This window comes from Nanorana parkeri, unplaced genomic scaffold, assembly GCF_000935625.1.
Source record: "Nanorana parkeri isolate BGI_ZX_2015 unplaced genomic scaffold, ASM93562v1 scaffold997, whole genome shotgun sequence".
Taxonomy (NCBI): domain Eukaryota; kingdom Metazoa; phylum Chordata; class Amphibia; order Anura; family Dicroglossidae; genus Nanorana; species Nanorana parkeri.
The window spans coordinates 219,918-240,377 of record NW_017307265.1 but is presented as its reverse complement, the minus strand read 5'-3'; the positions used below and the strand labels follow the sequence as shown (position 1 = coordinate 240,377).

General features: G+C 39.9%; 1 protein-coding gene across 1 annotated transcript in view; it reads right to left on the bottom strand.

Moving 5' to 3' along the window:
* Window positions 1–20,460, bottom strand: part of WNK2 (WNK lysine deficient protein kinase 2) — a 162,387-nt gene that overhangs the window by 45,227 nt on the left and 96,700 nt on the right. The window contains exons 9-13 of the mRNA XM_018567015.1: window positions 12,335–12,478; window positions 10,057–10,233; window positions 6,878–7,378; window positions 1,992–2,273; window positions 1,817–1,866 (exon numbers count right to left, since the gene is read on the bottom strand). Coding sequence (XP_018422517.1) covers window positions 1,817–1,866; window positions 1,992–2,273; window positions 6,878–7,378; window positions 10,057–10,233; window positions 12,335–12,478 — 1,154 coding nt within the window. The remainder of the gene's footprint in view (window positions 1–1,816; window positions 1,867–1,991; window positions 2,274–6,877; window positions 7,379–10,056; window positions 10,234–12,334; window positions 12,479–20,460) is intronic.

Genomic DNA, 20,460 nt, shown 5'->3' with positions numbered 1-20,460 from the left:
AAAATTAAATAAATTAAAAAAATATGAAATAAAAAAATAAAAAGGTGATTAAAAAGTAAAAAATAACAAATTAGAAAATTATAAAAAACAATAAGATTTTAAAAAGTAAATATGATAAATAAAAATCTAAAAAAAATTAAATTGATAAAAACAAAAAAGAAATAAATAAAAAACAAAAAAGTGCTAAAAAAGTAAAAAAATAAAGAAACAGTAAAAAAATTTACACTAACCCCGCCGCCCTGCCATCTGGTTGCCATTCTCCATTGATGGGAAGGGGGGTTGGCCCTTCCAGATGAAACAAGATCTTCCACATGCCAAAATGTATTCACCTTCTTAAGCCATAAGGCAAAAGAGGGGCACATTGCTGTTTCCACATGTCAGGGATACAACTACCGTGTTTCCCCGAAAATAAGAACACACTCGGTCTTATTTTCAGGGTAGGTCTTTTTTTTTTTATGTATAACACTCCAAAGATAATGCAAATACAAATTAAATAATCCAAAATGGCAAAGTTAAGAATAGAGTGATCAGGGCAATCAGGGTTGCCATACCTTTCCAAGAGCAATTTGGTAACCAGAATGAATGAAGCGCACGTTCACTATAGATTCCTCACAGGCGGAGTGCATTTGGTATCACTCCACCTGTGACAGGAGCCAGCGCTATAGAGGAAATATTGGCTTATGCGGCTCTGCTCCCTGCGCTGCCTCCATGCTTCCTCTAGCGCTGCCTTTGTTGGCACAGCTGATTCTCTCCCGCGGCTCTTCAAGTTCCCCCTTATGCCACCACCGGCCCTGGGAATGGTCACAACCAGGTCTTATTTTCGGGGTAGGTCTTATATTTTATCAATTCCCGAAAATGGTACTAGGTCTTAATTTCGGGCTACGTCTTATTTTCGCGGAAACAGGGTAGCCTAGCTGCTTTCATCAGATGGAGAACAGATCTTCAATATCTAGATTTGGGTATCACATTATGGTGTGAAAAGAAGGGTTGCAAGTCAGGTTTTTATTGCTGTCTGTGCCCCTACTGGGGAGATTCACCCTATTTTCTCTAGTAACCATGGTCCTGATGGCAGAAAGTGATGAGAACATTCTTAATTTTGAGTTATCAGCAAGGATAGAGAGGAAGTGTTTCAATGAGGACATATTGTGGTGGCACTGTCCAAGAGAGGATTTCCCTAAATGTAAAAGTTTCCTCTTGCTTGCTGTTGCATCTACAGGACACTGCTATCCTCCCTTATTAGACACAGATGACAGTAAGCAAAGAAGTAATAAGCAAATGAGGGTTACTGCATCTTGCACATAAGGTGGCTGTAGAATGACTGATATTTACAAGTGACACTTGTCATGGGTCATTTCTGACACTAAGGCAAGTCAACATGTTTGGCAGTTGAAGTACTCCTCAAAACTTCATACACATTTTGGAATAATCTCCTTGCAAGCAGAGACGATCCTCTCCAATGCTGCTATAAAGCAGGAGGAAAATGTACAGTATCCAGCATGTTTTGATGTCAACATTAGAACCACAGTGGGTAATGGCACTCAGATGGCTCACTCAAAACACTTGGAAAGCTCCTTGCACATTATTTATGGGGAAATATCCATCAGTCTATGGCCACTAATAATCATTACATTGATTGCTTAAAAAAAAAAAAAAGCCAGAATGCCAGAATCTGGAGACTTTTAACCACTAGTACTGAAATTATAAAGAAAATATTAATGTAAATGTCCTTCATTATAGAACTTTCTACTTTAATCTTGCTGACTAACAATAAAGAGAGTGCCTACAATAACATGGTTGATGAACAGAAATAACTCACTTATCAAAGCTTTGAGTCGAGCTTGGCAGATTTTCTTGATTGTGTTGCTCCTAAAAGATGAAATGATACAATTAGTTTAATTGTTTAGTTAGTTAAATATTTCTAACATCAGTAGAGACATTACAATTAAAATGTCAAAGGGCAGCCTGAATAAAAGAAAGTAAAAAAAATCTACCTCATAAGCAGATTCTGTAAATGACCGGGTAGCTTGGATGTGAGTGAGGTTATGAGACTCAGGTTGGGAAATGCCAAGACTTGGATAGGATATACTCTGATTCTCAGCCAAGACTGCCTCGGTATGTGGCATATGTGGTACAGAAGGTTGGGCGAGGTGATCCTGTCCTTGCAATGGCTGGGAAATTTCTGAGGGAAAGTGGACAGGTGGAGACATCGATGCAACCGGCAAAATTCCTACGGGGGTAGTTAAGTCCACTTTATACTGGGAAAGACCAATGACCTGTACATGATTGATGAAAAGCAGTTATTTAAACAGTTATGTTCAATCCTATGAATATATGTATATATTTAAAAAAATACACTAAATGGACAACTATTTGTAGACACAAACATTACACCTATCCCAATCCAGCACCACACACATTATTATGGAGTTGTGCCCCCCCTCTCCCTTTTTCAGCTTTAAAAGCCTACATTTTTTTTGAGAAGGCTTAGCAGAATATTTTCGAGTGTGCCAGTGAGAATTTGCGAAGTCATGTTCTGAAGTTGGATACAGAGATTTGGCTCACAATCGCTGTTCCAGTTACAGGGGCACAACAGCTTTGAGGTCAAGGCTTAGGCTACAAGTTCCTCCACTCCATGGAACTGGCTTTGTGCACAGGAGCACAGTTAGGCTGGAACAGAAAAGGGCATTTCCTAAACTGCTGCCACAAGGTTAAAAATACATAATTGTTTAAATGTGTTTCTATGCCGCATTAAGAGTAAGCTTCACTAAAACCACTTAAACTCAATAATTGGCACTGGTGTCTACACACTTTTGGCCATATAGTGTATACACCTATTTGTCCCCCTAAAACCTTTTTGTGCCGAACATTGGTGGTCTTTACCAAAAATACTATATTCAAGCAGGGCTGTTTATTTTTGTTGCCCTGAAATAGCATTTGAGCAACACATTGTGACGATCTTATGTGAATGGGAACAACCTGCTCCGAAACAACAAATTGTACAGGTTAGAAAACCTGTCCAGAAAGCTACCGTTCCCTGGGAAATAATCACAGGTAGAGTGTCTGAATCATATATCTTTTTCATCGCCTCTTCATTTAAATCAAAAAAGGAACATTCAGCCAGGATTTGTGTAATGGATCCATTGGTGATATTAAGTACCTGACGGCACTCGGAACAAGTCTGCAAGGGGCACTACCATCCACAAGATTTACCAGCAGCCGGAGAGCTTATCTAAGCAATTTTTTCAAACTATTGGTAGAATATCATGCTTCGAAAAGGTAAATTTTGTTGACCTCACAGCAGATAAAATCTGAACCTTTTGACTGTGTGTGCATCCCTAATTAGCCCTGCATAGGATTCTACTGACTACAGAGATGAGTTCTGATCATATCCAAAGTAGAAATATACAGTGGCTGAAACAACAACAGTTAACTGCTAATAACGTATATCACATTATTATTATGTTTACATTAGGTATCATACACTGAAATATCAAATGATCATGTAAAAATGGAAATAAAGACAAGGGTAGGAAAATAAAAAGAAAAAAAAAAAAAGATTGCATGCTCTCAGAATCAAAAGCATAGTCATCTTTTTTTATTCATAAAAACAGAAAAAGCTTTACCTATGGATGTAAATTTCTTGACATGCGCCTTCTAATCAGGAATTGCAAAATGTTAAAGTAGTAGTACATTTTGTTTCAACACTGTAAGCAACTAAACATTATTTCTAATTAAAAAAATGCCTTATTGATGAATAAAATATATATCCATTTGGTAGAATGAAGATCAAATTGAGATTGTGTGTGCCAAATGATTACATTTACAAATCTGACCTCTAACAAAACTTAGAACTTAAATAAATCACAAGCTAGATTTATCGGTACTTGAATTACTCCTTCCATTAATATATTTTCTGAACCAATCCAAAAATATTAGATGTTGGTATGGGATACTTTATTGTGCACCTTCAGTATCCTAGTTTAAGACCATCATCTTTTACAGTTTACTGAAGTCGAATATCCAAGATGAATCCTTTTGTTCCCGCAGAACATATCTGCTTCCATTACAGGCTCTATTTTCTTGAAATGAAGAAAACATTCGATGGTGCAATGATTTACTACTACTGCGCTAGGACAGCTCAAGGGAGCTTGTACAAAAAGGTAGCAAGCTGGCATCTCGGTAATGATGAACAACACAATCTCTGATGGAAAGAACTCTACTAGCAATTATAAAACTATTGCCAGAAAAATACTTTTAAAAAGGTCATACTTTTAGAACAGTGGCAGTGTTCATTGGTTACGTCTCCTTCCCATCATTTAAATGATGAAACGGACAAACGGCTTATATTTCAAAAGGGGCATAAGATATAGCTAGGCCAACATCTTTTTATATGTAAAAAATGTAAGGTGATAAGTTATTAATGCAGCTCACTTCACTGAACCTGCGCAATTTAAACTGTGCATACTGTGAATACTAAGCATGCTAGGCGTAAGCAGAAATCACCTTCAGTGAAAACCACATGCCTTATTTACCAATAGGGAGGCTTAGCAAGCAGAGCAAAGCTCAAGCTTTGTTTATAATTTCAGATGCCTATTTCTAGATCTATTGATCGATTTGATGAGAAATTCCTTCACTATATGGTTAGCAGTAAAGATAGCAGCACCCAAGACCAAATGCTGCAGAAGAAAAGGCAACAGTAAGTCTATTTTGTTTACTTTGAACTGAAGCTTGCTAAAGTCTGCTTAATACTTTAAAGCCACAACGTCCACTCCCACTCTGCAGATTAAAGGCCTTCGCAAAAAATTAATACGTGCATTCATTGCAAAACTGAATTTTTTTTTGCACTGGAGCCGGCAAACAGCAATCAGTGGATTGCGGGTTCAATGCACAGGCTCCTGCAGGCTGTTCCAACAGCCCCAGGTACATACCAAGGCAGGAACCTTTGGTTATGGTGCTGGAGGATGTTATCAATGGACTAAAATTGCAGTGATACCATTATTTTCTTCATTCACGTGGCTGTGCAGGTGGAGAGGAACCCTGTGATTTACGTAAGTGGGTGGGGGTGAGTTGAGGGTGGGGGGCTGTGGTATGGCACCATGTTGCACTTTAAATATGTGTGTAACATGGAACCTGGTGTTAAAGGTGGAAAGCATCTTTAAACAATACCCATGTGGTTTAAGCCTAACCACATGGTTATCACTGCTAACCTGTTTGTAATTTCTTTGTGTTTGAAATGAAAACTAAGCAACACCAAGTTCTTGAAAGCAAAGAGTGCTTATTGATATATATATATATATTATATTCTCAGTCCCATATTCTGTATGTTATATGGGTATAAAAAGCATAATAGGACTTCAAAAGGAAGTTCATTTATGTATATTGGCACATATGTAGGTTGTTGCTAGTTCATATTAATTTTCCTGGACTATTGCACTATAGTAGGCCTAAACTGTAAGGCCTCATTCACACGGGCGCTTTCATATCCAATCAGCAGGGGGTCCATGCACAGATTCCCTGCTGATTGGAGCAGTTTGGAACGGATGCCACTTTTGTGACATCCATGTCTTTTTTTTCCTCCATCGCAAGATGGAAGAAAATACTGGACAAATTACCGGACACATGTTGGTCTATGGGGAGTCGAATGTAAACGGACACAAGTTTACATCAGATTACCCCCGATCTGCCACGAACAGGTCCACCAAAAAGGAGGTTTCGTTTTCCGAACCTACCTGGAGTTAGGGGGTAATCGGATGTAAACAGACACACATCAGTTTAGGTATGGCTGCCGACAAACACCGGGCTACCAGTCAGAATCAACTGAAAAGCTGACTGGTGGACCTCATCGTAATGCCTGTGAGAAAGGGCTCTTACTAGAACAGTTTACTAAAGTATTGCATATGAAAAAAAGCTGCCTTTTTTTAGTAACAAATGTAATCCTTCCGTGCACAGATGGACAACACAGTCTTTAATGGAAAGAACTCTACTAGCAATTATAAAATGATTGCAAGAAAAATAATTTTGAGGTGGTCAAACTTTTGGATGCTGATTTCCTCCATCTTCTTTCAGCCACTTTGTCTACCTGCACAAGCACCAGCTTATTATTGTACGTATATGCATCCTAAATGGAGGTCAATAATAAATAAAGAGGATGCAATGGGTGCGTTAACCATTCTTCAGTCTACCTTTAAAAAGGTTTAGGCTTTACATACACTTAAACATGATAAAGCTTATGAGAGATTTTAGTAATTTGGTTTAGTTGTGCTTAATTTTAGATATAGTAAACTTGTCCTCAATATTTATCATGTCTCTTTTTCTTACATAATGATAGATAAATCAATTTTTAGTGAAACATCTGCTCAGTACATGTAAGAATACACTTAAAAGCCTTACAAGTCAATTTGCCAATACCAAGCTAAGATGCTGTCATTTTCACAAATTCATCATTGATCTATTGTTCCATATTGACAGTCATTTCATTTCTCCAGATAAAAGAGCTTATGGCTACCTTCTGCTTACAAACACAAGTAAATTCAAGTCATGTGATTTCCGGTGTACAAACATTTTCTAAAAATTCCACCTACGGTATATAACAGGTAAAATGAACTACTACTTTAAATTCTGGCAGCCTTGTACACATGCCCATGTAATGTACGCATGATAACACATACGACCAACATGGCTAGATGCTAGATCATGTTGGGGTGCTCCTTCTGCAGAAGAAGCATTGCATGTGTGTGACAGTTTTTCCTCTGTTGCAATGGGATCTCTCGGACCTACCAATCATGTCCTTGCTCGAACCCCTGTGGTTAAGGTCAGGTTTTTTTTTTTTCTTTTCGTGACAAAATGTAGAAATCAGTGGATTGTCGCAAAATATTACCTTGTTCCCAGCCCCAGATGTAGTCTGATCAGGAGGATGGGTTATGCTTGGATGATGTGACTGAGGAGGAAGAGGAGGATGGGATTGTTGTGACACAGGCAGAACACTTGGGGAGAGATGAACAGAAGGGATATCACTCTGAATGATCTGCTGAAAAGAGGCCTGGTACGCCTGTGATTGAGGATGTTGTGTTGGCGGCTGTGGGGTCATTAATCCTGGCATGCCAGATGTTGCCACTGCTAGTAAAGGTATGGGAGCAACCTGGATATTTGGCAAAAGATTAGTCTCATATGGTAGCACCAACTGCGGGGTGACTGACTGCCCTGACGGGGGCCCTGCAGGAGTGACGGAAAAGTTGGGCATAACCACACCTGGTGGGAAATACTGACAGGGAGCAGGCAGGGGGGTGATACGGACAGCAGGTAAGTCAGAGAGATTGGCAGGGAGGCTCTCGAGTCCTGTAAGAGGAGTAACTGCTGGTATGAGAGGATACGGAGGAAGCTGAAAGACAATGCACAAAAAAAAAAAAATAAGAAATTACTGCCGTTAATACAACACTGCACAAACTCAGTAAGCATAGTACTTCATTTATATCCAAGTCTGGGTGGGGATTCCTCTTCAAAATGCAAACAGTGTTTAACATTTTGGTATTAAACTTTCACACCAAAAAAACAAAACACATTTTCATTGGTGGGCTGAATCAGCCACATGTTTACTTGTATATTTTGGAAACACTTGCAGCAAAATCTTGCCACCAAAAAGGTAGCAGCACCAACCCACAGGACCACCACTAATCTCCTTTGGCATTCTCTATTAAGTAAAATATAGTAAATAAAAATCCAACAGGGAGAGGGAGATCCCTTTGTAATTGCCACGGCAGGTTGGTGGACATGGAAAGGCAGATGCACAGATCTCAACAGCAAGTGCAGAGTGTACTTGTGGTCAGGGTGTAAATACTCAAGAATTAACATTTTCTCAGGCAGTAAATCAGCTTTAAAACAAGCCCTTGTTGACCTCTGTACCTGCAGGCACTGTGGAGCAGTGCATTCTCAAAGTCCTCTCAGTAAGTTGCTCACCCTGTTCTTCCTTCCAGGACTAGCAACTCTGTATTTATTTCAGAGATTAAAAACCTGAAAGACTGTCAAGTCACTGCTGGGGGGGGTGTAGTAGTTTGAGGTTAGCTGCTGAGAGAAGGATTTTTAACAACTTCAATGCTTCTCCTGTGAACCTGGAAACAATTCATCCCGAGGTCAACGAGTGCTTGCTTTAAAGCTTATATACTGCTTAAAGAATAAGTGCACTTTCAGAGATAGTGCATTTATTCTTTTTGTCCCTGTCCCCTGACCTAACAGAGCTCCACTCCCCCTCTGGCATGACCAGCAGAGGACTTTGGCGCAGGTCAAAAAACTAGTAAAGACACAGGCACCAGATGTCAGTGAGTATGCATCGGTCAAGGGTGGACGTTTGGGTCAGGGGGGCAAACGTGCATTTTCGCTGAACGTGCACTTATTTTTGATGAGCATGTCAATGTCCACAGTCTGGCCACATGTTTTCATCAAAAATCTCCAAAAAGCTGATGTGTATCACAATCTGTTATTTACCCATCTCTGTATATCGGTTTTGCAGGGACTGGCCCAATATAATCAAAGTACTGTATAACACTTCAGATTTTTTAGCTAAAGGAATCAGATGATATTAGATTTGAAATTTCTCATTACCCTATCCATACTGTAAAGGAATTTAGTAAAGGAATTTAGTAAAGATCAAGTCCCATTCACTCTTTTACTTTAAATACTATTCACTGGAATTTACAAGGAAAACTGGCATGACCAACCATGACTATGATAAGGTCCTCAGTACCTAAACTGATGTACTGCATTAATATATTAGTGGAGCCCTCCAACATGTCAAAATGGTTTACATTACTTGTAAAACAAAATGTTATTAGACATGAACGTTTATAAAAAAATTAGAGATTAAATGGTTTTCTTTGATAATTAAACCGGTCCTTCTTGTTCGTGAAATCTCCATTTAGGCCTTCGTAAATAGCATGAATGTAAGCAGTGAGATCTTTGTTATGGAGACCAGCCATAAATTGTTCACACATAGGCAATGTGCCCAATCCTACTTTATCTAATCACAGGTCACCTAATCTATAATAAATCTATCTATACAAGAATATAGCTGTATGTGATAGATTAATTTGTTAGTTGCCCTGCAGAAAGTCTGCAATATTCTGAAGACAAAGAAGAAAGTTTTCAGTCACATTTTCTATTCCACATAATAGAAACTCGAGAAGACAACTATTAGATGGCAAAAGTCAAAAATCCATATATTTGGACTAACTACACTATATGGCCAAAGGTATGTGGACACCTCCCATTTAATGAGTTCAGGTGCACAAAGCCCGGTGCATAGACAGTTTACTAATTTGGAGCAAAGGAACTCAAGACCTTTTGGACGAATTGGGACTTCAACTGCAAGCCAGGTCTTCTCATGCAACATTAGTACCTGACCCAACTAATGCTCTTTTGAACAAATTCCCACAGACCATTCCAAAATCTTGTGGAAAGACCTCCCAGGAGTGTGGAGGCTTTTTACCGCTGCAAAGAGGAGGGGGTTGTAGGTGCCTATGGTTTTGGAATGAGATATCCAAAACTCTCATATAGATGTGATGGTCAGGTGTCCACAAACCTTTGGCCAAGTAATTTATATGCATATTAGGCATAAGGTGACCTTCACTAGCCACTAAAACTAAACTTTACTAAAGCTTATGTATAGCAAACTATAGACTGTCTAATAGCTGGGGTTTGCAACCTACAGGAAAAGCTCTACACTTGATTCAGAATTGTTCCTATTTCCTCAATATTCCTTTAATTGCATATAATCCAGAGATCCGTGTTTCCTAAAGCAAGGTCAATACCCAATTAGTGGACATGTACAATACATGGGCTATGATGCAACCACAGGTTAAATCTTTCTTTATCCATTGCTCTTGATAAAATATTTGCCCATAAAATCTCATGTCTCAAGACACATCAGGTGGGCAGGAATGGGATCAAACTACAAAAAGGTCAGAAGCAAGGGTCATTTTGTTATTTATCTTGGAAAACCACTTAAACGCTGAAAGACGTAACCACCAGATTGCATGACAAAGTATTAAAATGAGAAGGCTTTACCTGTGATGTAGGTACCTGGTGCTGTTGCAATGGTACTGTATTTCTCTGTAGTGGGTTTGGTGGAGCCGGCGTAAGCGGGGGCTGGTACTGAGGGTATGTATGGGAGGTAGGTGGCACAGGACAGACAGACTGCCCAGATGGGATTTGCTGTAGAAGAGCTTGGTGTTGAACTGGTTGCTGTCATTCAAATAAAAACAAAATACACAAACATTAAGACACCTGCAAAGACTCAAAACAAAAGCAGAATTCCAGCCACAAAAATGTTCATAATAGAAAAAAAAAGTTAGCTTTGGGCAGTTGTTTTGGACTGTAAACAGAAGGAATCTTCAGTTAATTTGTACATTTATATATGCTGGAACGTACAGCTATCACTATACTTCTGGTGCTGTGACTATGAGAGCTGTGGAATGGTACATTCGTTTATCCGCTCTTCCCTTGTCCACTCGCAGAACATCCTGTTTTCTGTGAACCATTCAAAATATACAAGGAGATCTGTGAATGGACAAGAGGCAAGGAGGGGCGGATAAACTACAGTACAGCTTCTGTGTAGGAGAGCAACAGCTCTTATAATCACAGCACTGGTAGTATACAGGGGTGTGGAAATAAAATAAAAAATAAACACTTGCCCAAGGACCAAAGTGGGGGTCCAATCTACTTGTCCCTCATGACAATCTATTTGTCGCGACACAAAAAATTATTTTACCCCAAAAACATATATAACCATACTAAGAAGCACTTCTCATTGTTCACTGGAGTTTCATACAATTTTAAATTTGCTCCAAATTTCTTCACAGAAGGAGAATCTTCCTCAGTTTAAAATGTTTATATTTTTTTACTTTTTAATGGTTAACACAGCAACCCTGTCATCTTTTCTAGACCACAAAAGGCATCTGTAAAATGTACCAGAAACATGCAAAAAGGGAAATCTGCTTAAGAGAAGGAGAGCGGGTACAGCGATTTTGCTGTAAGATAGAAAGCATCCTCAACATTTACTTAGAAGTGTATTCTCCTTGCTTATCTCAATAGTGATCATCCTAGGGAGAATGCATGCCTAAAAAGGTATGCTGGGAGTTAATAAAAATTAATATGCATACTTGCGCTATTTATAACCAAAATATTTTATTTGCAGATTTTAGCAGGTATATTGGCAGCCAAATAACCAAATGGTGGGCAACTTTATTTCTGTTCATTTGATGTTAAAAGAATATCAGTTGGCCAGAGGGGAAATTTTACATGGACAGGATAAATACATCAATTTAGCTTTCGAACATCTTTAGCTCAATAAAGTTGCTGATTTTTGTATGACCACCGTTCTACACTCATTAGTCACTTTATTAGGTACACCTTGCTAGTACTTTTTTCAGAACTACTTTAAGGAATGTTTCCATCACCTTGCTGAATCAATGCCACAAAGAATTGGAGAGTTTGGTCCATACCGACATGATAGCATCACACAGTTGCTGCAGATTTGTCAGCTGCACATCCATGATGCGAAGCGCCACAAGCCTGAACCGTTGATACAAGGCAGGATGGATCCATGCTTTCATGTTTACATTAGATTCTGACCTGACCATCTGAATGTCGCAATAGAAAATCGAGACTCATCAGACCAGGCAACATTTTTCCAATCTTCTAGTTTACATTTTTGGTGAGCACTCGCAAACTGTAGCCTCAGTTTCCTGTTCTTATCTGACAGAAGTGGCACTTGGTGTGGTTTTCTGTGGCTGTAGCCCATATGGTTCAATGTGTTGTGTGTTCAGAGATGCTCTTCTGCATACTTTGGATGTAATGAGTGGTTATTTGAGTTACTGTTGCCTTGCTATCAGCTTGAACCAGTCTGGCCATTCTCCTCTGACCTCTGGCATCAACAAGGTATTCTTGCCCAGAGAGCTGCCACTCACTGGATATTTTCTCTTTTTCAGACCATTCTCTGTAAACCCGAGAGATGGTTGTGTGTGAAAATCCCAGTAAATCAGCAGTTGCTGAAATACTCAAAACAGCCCGTGTGGCACCAACAACCATGCCATGTTCAAAGTCACTTAAATCACCTTTCTTCACCATTCCGATTCTCAGTTTGAACTTCAGCAGGCCATCTTGACCATGTCCACATGCCTAAATGTACTGAGTTACTGCTATGCGACTGGCTGATTAGATATTTGTGTTAACGAGCAGTTGAAGAGGTGTGCCTAATAAAGTGGCCAGTGAGTGTATATATTTAGGACAGACACTCACCGGAAAGATGTAACAGATTCAAGCCAGGCAAATTTTAATCTCATACCTGGCTGGATAATACAGGTGGAACAGCCCCAAACTGGACAGACGAGGCTGTGGTTGGCTGCACAACTTGGTACGCCGTGCTCAGGTCTTGGTAATTATGTTGAGCGAGTCCAGAGTGCATAGAAGGTGTGGCAGTAACTCCATGCTGAAAAGCAAAACATTAGATGTGAATTTTGTGAAGAAAACTAAAAAATCTCAGTTGTCTAGGCAGCACCCGAAGATAGTGAATGGCAACTCCCCTGTAAAAAACATTTTTCAAAAGGCTACCCGTTCTTCTCTTCATGGTATTTGTCTACATACAAGAAATGTGTATTCTTACTTAAATCTTGGGATGTATTCATAGTAATTCAGCGTGCCTTTGTCTTTGTGCAGGGGCTTCCTATAATAAAGACCAGTCACTACTGCTCTCTCTCCTTTCGCAAGGATGACTGGTCTTCTATCCAACCCCCTCCTGTAATTGTCTGCAGGCAGCCTGTAGTAGTAGAGCTTGATTTTTCAAGGCTACAATGAGATTCCAACATGATGTGCAGATGTGATGCTTAGATTGACAATTGCCTGTCACTGTAAGCAATCTTTTTGTTAAGATATGCTTGAAAACAGACTGGCCAATTAAAACCCCTTAAACTATAATAAGGACAGTGCCAATGCTAGAGAACCTCTACTGAATGAGACCCTATAACTGCTGCCAAATAATTATTTGATATACCTCGGAACGTCACCTCTTTAGGTCTCTTAAGAACAATCATACTTCTTTAGACAGAATGTACTTTGCTAGCATGAACTGCTGCTCAGTATTTCAAGCTGTTCAAAAGAAACAATGTGTTTTAGGTTAAAAGGACTGACTCACATGAGAGAACATGTTTTGCTGTAGCAGTAGAAAGTCCTCCAGCAACATGGTTACAAGCTTTAAGATTCAAATTCCCCAGGGAAAATTTGAAAGCAATGTTATCACTTCTGCTCTCTGAACTTTTCTAAGAATCTTTGCAATCAGTGTGTATATGTACTTGTAGTGAGGGCTTAGAGGGGACACTTTTCAAAATTCACATTTTAAAAAAAGGGACAGCCACAGTAAATCTCTACTCTTAATATGCCCCTTTGGATAGGAAGGCGAGCTTGCAAAATTCAGCCATTTCCATGGTTTTTAGTTCTTTCAGATCTCAGGCAGCCGATTCAATAGAATAGCCGATTTGGCTATTCAATCCGGCTCAGTACGGCTGATTTCAGGCGTACATTGGCTGCATTTGGTCAGCCGAACATGCTCTGGATCGGCTGAGCTGAAGCTCTGGCAGCTCGCTCGCTGCTGTTTACCCCTTCTCATAGGGGCAGAATGGCAGTGAGTAAATAGCATGGTACCAAGCAGAATAGAAAATAGTAAAAAATAGAAAAACAGGTTAAAAAATATTTAAAAATGTAAATAAATACTGAACTTAATAAATAAGGATATTTTTAAAAAGAAAAAAATATTGGGCGGAGCTAGCAGTGACAGCTAGCTACGCCCAACTGTTTCCTATTGACCGACACCTGCTAGAGTCTCCTAGCAGGTGCCGGCCAATAACTGGGTGGAGCCGGCCGGGACATCATGGGATCCGTGAGATCCGCTCAGCTGTCATTTACGGGGCTTACGGCCGGGCTTTGGCAGGCTGTTTGCGCTGCTTCGGATGTCACTTGTTGAACTGATAAAGGTTTAGTAAGCACCCCTGCTGGGATTTTGGCTCTTCTCACTTGCTTAGCCCTTTTATCCATGGCATCTCAATATTTTAAAAGAAAGTGTTCCCTAACTTGAGTGATTAGGATATCCATTATGGGTTGTATACCCAATCTCTAAAAACTTGAGCAGAAAAGAATAATGTGATGGTAAATCTTCTTGATCTAGCCTATTCTCCAAAATCAAGACTTGCAACGGTTTGAAGTGAATCAGTCTTTTTTTTTTATATACCTGACTTGCAAGCATACTCTAGCCCAGTGAGCTGATATGCAGCTGTAACAAGTTCTTCACAATGGGGTTTAAAAAAAAGACTCCCATACACACCACTATAGGGCACTGGCTGTCCTGATGCACATCCAGCAAGCTCCAAAAGTTAAAAACAGTATCAGGTGTCAAGTCACACCTTTTAAAAATGGCTCACATATGTGAACATGTAAAGGTAGTTCAGCACCTGCATCACTGGAGGATGGCATGATGTCGGTGGATAAGCTTTACCTGCTACCCAGGTGTCCAGACAATCATAACCTCCTGGAATGCAGGACCATTGTGTCGTGTTCCTAAAAAGAAAATGGCTTTTGCTTCTGAGGGGTAGTGCAAATAAACACTGATCACAGTGACATGGTTGTTGCCATCTGAAAACTCTCCCCCAGGGTTGTAGATACTCACTCTCAATGGGGTGCTGCCTGGGGACAACTGAGAAAATGCATTACCCGTTATTTGGAAAGATTTTCCAGACACTTGGTGCACACAGAAGGTTAAAAGCAAAGGAAAATAGCATTTGGAAATCAGAAAAGGAAACAAAGGAGGAAACATTTTATACTGGTAATACCAGGACCTGAAAAGCCAGATTTTTGTTTCTATGTGCCAAACTATTGCACAATGCTCTGGTTAAACAGGGAGTCCATCTAAAATCAATATTTTAATTTCTGGAGAATAAAATTACTTAACTGCTTATGTCGTTCAGAGAGCCTGATTAAAAAAAGTCTCTACACACAGCCTACATGCCCACAGCAATTATGAGGAGGTCCCACATTCCCTTTAGGACTTTTCATATATGTTCATAACTATGGAGTAGTGGAAACATTTCCCCCAAGATAAAATAACTTTTGCAGCATTAGCTGCTCTTATACAACAGTACAATAGCAAACTAAACTACAAGGAGGGGCTAGTTTTTGGTGGTATATCTGCCATAGTTTCTGAATGGTCAGCCTTACAATGAAACAACTACTTGAAGATTTTAGGCATTAGTCAACAAAGACCGCAAAGGGCATTATCTGGTGATGCAGCTCTAGATTTTAGTCTTTTGCTACATGCTATAGTTAAAGTCTGCAAAAGCAGAAATGCAATACCATAGAACCTTAATCTATAGTAAAAAGTCCAACTTGCCTCGGCTTATGCAATATGAAGCAACATAAACCTACACAAACATGTTCTGCATGTTTACAGCAAACCTGCACTCATTTTCTTGTAAGACCTCCCAGAATAAAAAAACGCAGTGAGAAGAGTACATCCGATATCAATTGCCAGCAGTTTAGAGTAGCCAGGCTAAGTACACGCATCAGCAGTGGTACTTTCCGAACAATTGTAAAGCAATCAGTGCATGGACTAAAAAAAACATAGCAGTATATCAAAAACAGGTATCAAGACACCAACCTACAAATCCAAAAAAAAAAAATCAGGTGACCTTTGATCTGTCAAAAAGGTAAATATAAATTGCCTCAAACAACTCCCTGTGGAATATTTCCTTTGAATGTTCGTGTCAGATAAATTATTATTGGAGGGCTTGAATGTGTTCATAGACACTAGAGGGTGGGTGAACATAGAGAAACCATCCAACCGTCATCTGGCACCTGCATCTCCAGGCATGTCTCTCAACACAAATGTTTGGCTTGGCTAAGTATTTCTACTCAACCCAAGTGTGGCAGGAGTGAAAACAGACACCGTCTGTCACTAACTGCAAGTGTTTTTTGTTTTTATCTGACTGCCTTTACGAATTAGTGAAGTGCATGTGGGTAGATCAGACATTTGTTTGTTGCCCAAATTAGGCTGAAAATTGAGTCAGGCATCCATGGTCTCATGCCCATGTGTATTTTTACAGATAGAACAACCAATCCTTAAGGAATGGATATCTTACAGCTGCACTTGTACAGCCCAATATATACAAACAATACGACAGGTCTGACCATCATTTTTGGAACTTAGGCCTGTCAAAACACAGATGCCACTTTCATACAACTGTCAGCAAAATACTTAAGCAGGTATCTGCAGCAAGGGGGAGTACATTGTTCACAACATACTGGTCCTTGCTGTTAGTTATGTCCTTATACAACTGTCATAAAACAAGACCAAATTGATTGGCTGCTGTGGGTTACTTTACACCATTACTATTTGAAATCTATTACATTATGTCCTATATTTAAGTCTTTTTGGTAATCTTGATATTAAATGTTGCTCTACATTACTTGGAAAAAAATGTAACCTAGGTTCCTGCTAACTGCAATGTTCTAAGACTGAGTCACAGAACTTGACCTTCATACTATTCAACTATTCAATTCAACATTGTCTCTATAAACAAACTATCGACCTGGCATACTAGGAAGACTGAATGCCTTGGCATACAAACGTTCAGCTGGAGAAACGGCAGGAGCTGAGGTTAATTTCCGCCTCTTGGAAAGCGTTCTGTATCAACAGCTTAAAAATAGATTGCAGGACAGAAGCATGCTTGAGCAGACAAGGCAAACCCATCTGATGGATACTAAATATTCAGCAGCATATAATTTGAATAACTGAATATCTTTTTGAACAGACATCTGGAGATGGGTGATGACTGCACATGGCCAAATGTAATTAAAAGATCTGCTTACTAAATGAGCCAATTAAACAACTTGAAATGAGCAATATAAGTTACCTTAGGTAATTTATTGCATATGAGATACCTTCCCTACTCCCAGCAAAAGGGCAGGAAATGCCTACAAGCCTTCAAAATCACAGGAAGAAATTGGCTGCACAGAGGTCCCGGAGAATGAAATCTGTTGGAAAGACCACGTTTCAATGCCTAATTTATTGGTTGTCTGTTTTTGCTGAACGTGCAACTTATTTAATTACTGCTCTCAATCAAACTGGTTAGGTTATTGCTTCATGCAGAGGGGAAATGAGAGAGGCAGGAATTTTCTGCGGCTCTGCATGTGTAATGAGATGCAGTTTCAGCATCACTGGCAAAAGGATGCTACTGAGTGATCATTTTCTCTCCTACGCCTTTTCCACTTAAACAAGTAGCACGCTTTCAGGCCATTTTCACAGAGCTCTCAGAATAATTAGAGTTGTAAGCTTGATAACGAAGGCTGGAGACGCACAGGGAAGGATAGCATTTTCATAATGAAAACAAAGGGCCACCACAAATTGAGCAAATGTAGATTCAGGTGGGTCAGGGATTTGTCCATCCATCCCAAAGACAAAACAGATACAGGATTAAGTCATTTAACCTACCACCCAGCAGCCAGTTAAATTCCTATCCCCACATTGTTCAGTAGGAGATTTTGGTTTCCAGCTTGTAGAGAGCTTTCTACGGTCACAATCTTTATCCCAGGTTAATGGTCTGGAATAGTTATCTGGTTCTTCAAAGTTGTTTGCATCATAAATACCACCTCTTGTTGACAAGGAGATTCTTGAAGAGCCTGAGTGAGTTTTCTGGTTCATAATGAGTTGCAGAAGGTCATGTAACCCAGACAAATCTAAACTTCGGACGCATCTTTGAGGAGGTGATGGCAATGAGACGGAATGTTTTTCTAGGTCATACATGCTAGATCTTTTGTCTGACATGGAAAGGGGAAACTGAAAAGAGGAAGACCTTTGTGAACCCTTTTCTCTTTGCACTTCGGCCAGGCAAGTCTCACAGTCATGTACTGTAATCTTCTTTGGCATCAAAGCCTCAAGTTTTGCCTCCAACTCTTTCGACGCATTGATTTCCAGTAGGCACTCCGCAGAAATGGAACCTATTAGTGTTGTCTTAGATCTTTTGGCAACCATGGAGTCGCTGTGTCGACGGTAGGTAGGGCAGGAATGAGGCATCACTGACAGCAAGTTTTGGTCAATGCCAGAACTTTTCTAAAGATAGTAACAATGTGAAGAAGACAATTCGGTGACCAACAGTGGTTCGATGGTAACATAATCCACAGTAATCTGTGTATACTCACAAGGAAAATGGATTACTTTAAATTAGGTTTATAGACTATAGACTAACCAGCACTGGTTATTTCAATCTTCTTTGACAGCCAAGGGAGCTAATAAAAATTTTCATTAAGGTGTGTCTCTGCTGCTTGAAAAGGAAACATGTGAACGAAAAAGCTCTCTAACAAAAAGGTGGAAAATATTTTGCTATATTAGTAACAAACAGAAGAAAAGAAGATTAAGTAAAATCAGAGACTGGATGAAAAGAATAAAGAACAGCTTAGAGTTCCTAATGAATGAGTATTTCACAGGTAACCTTCTAATTTATAAACCATTGCTACTTGGTGAGTAAATGTAAAAATTGATTTTCCCCCAACTTGCTATGTGGCATTCTAATTTTTTGTGAAAAAACAGCTATTTCCTTAAAGAGATATTCCACCTTAAAAAAGGGAAAAGTAGCTGAAAAGGAGAATTATGGAGAGAGTGAAATACACTCACCCCCATAATTAGAGACAACATGCGACACTGCAGCTGTCATACGTCCTGGGGGGGGGCGTATTGTGGAACCTGGCCTTGGGGCGGCAGGGGGAGTAAATCCGGCCCTGCACAGGTCGGCTCTGTAGATCGAGAACTGAGCAATCACATGAGTCTTATCGCTTCGTTCCCGATCTTCTCCCTGAAAAGAGTGGCGACTGTCAGTCACTGATCCCTGCAGGGTCCACCCCGCCTCCCCTCTCCATTCCTCCAGCACTGACTGTAGCGATGGACAGGGGAGGGGGCAGGCTGAGCTGGCTCAGTCTCGAGAGAGCCAGAGCCAGTTATCAATCAGGTGGATCTTTCCGGGATGCTTTGCAGCTCTGCACCGTCAGCATATAGCAGGAAATAGCCCGCTATATGCTCAGTTTTGGTTCACAGGAGGACATAGTAAATGTTCTCCTGTGACCCTAAAGAGTATGGCCAAAAAAGGTCAGGCGTAGTTCCCTTTTAAAGTGAAGTTGTGTTAATATAAATTATATAATGGGATTTCATTTTAGAATAACCAATATACAATCTGTGCCACACATCCCCGGATTTTACCCTTTAACCTGGGAGGGGGTCAGTCCACAACATGGTACCGATATTAATAGTGGATCATTGTTAGAAGAACACGCAGGGAAGTTTTATTAAAAACACACCACCCTTCACTTGCATTAATTTACTCAAAAACATTGAATTAAATTTTTATTCACTTCAAAACCAAGTGTTTTCAGCTGACCTGTATCGATTTAGAATAAATGGGATTCATAGGACAGGGCTTGCCTAGTGTTTTTCAAACACTTATATGTAAAGCCAAAACTTTTTTTTTTCCATTTTGGATAGCGTTATGACAGTTGTCTTTTTGCCATCTGTGCCTCATTAGGGAGATTTCCATTTGCCTCCTGTCCTGTAGACTCAAAGTGGGAGGACATCTTTCCGTGGTGAGGAATGTCTGTCCCCACTGGAAGATTCTCTCTCTATTCCTGTTCTGGTGGCAATTCAAAATTTTCGATTTACCCTTACTTTCATGCCTAGGGACACTGGTGTTTAAGACAATTAGAGAAAGTAAAGCTCTTAAAAGTGACACTACTCAGGAGCTAAATCTTAAAATGAATGAAATTAGCTTAACTATTAACAAAAATGTAGCTTATTTGTGTATCACTCAGCTGTAGATCCTCAAATCATCTCTGAATTGGTGCTGGCACTGTCCTTCCTTCTGGAGGGTGGCTACTTTTGCTCCCCATGGTCCGTGTTGTAAAGTAGCCACTGCTCCAAGCTCGCTCCCAGGATGGACTATAATCTCACATTGAGGCCTTGCTCACACGCGTGGAACACGCTTGGTGTGAACAAGCGCTTAGTTTACTAATTTGAGATTGTAGTCCATCAGGGTAGTGAGCTTGGAGTGGTGGCTACTTTACAACACACACCGGGACCATAGGGAACAAAAGTGGCCACCCTCCAGAAGGAAGGACAGTGTCAGCATGAATTCAGGGATGATTTGAGGTCTACAGCCAAGTAATACACAGATGAGGTTCAATTTTTGTGAATAGGCAAGATACTTTAATGCATTTTTAAGGTTTAACGCCTGAGTTTAGTGTTACTTTAAAAATTCACCTTGAGCCCTAAATCACTTCAATAGGTTACACAGAGGGATATATGCTAAACACCACTACTTGTAAAAAGCAGTGCAACCAAGGACTCCGAACACACTGACTCTTCAGCCTCCAGAAACACATTGG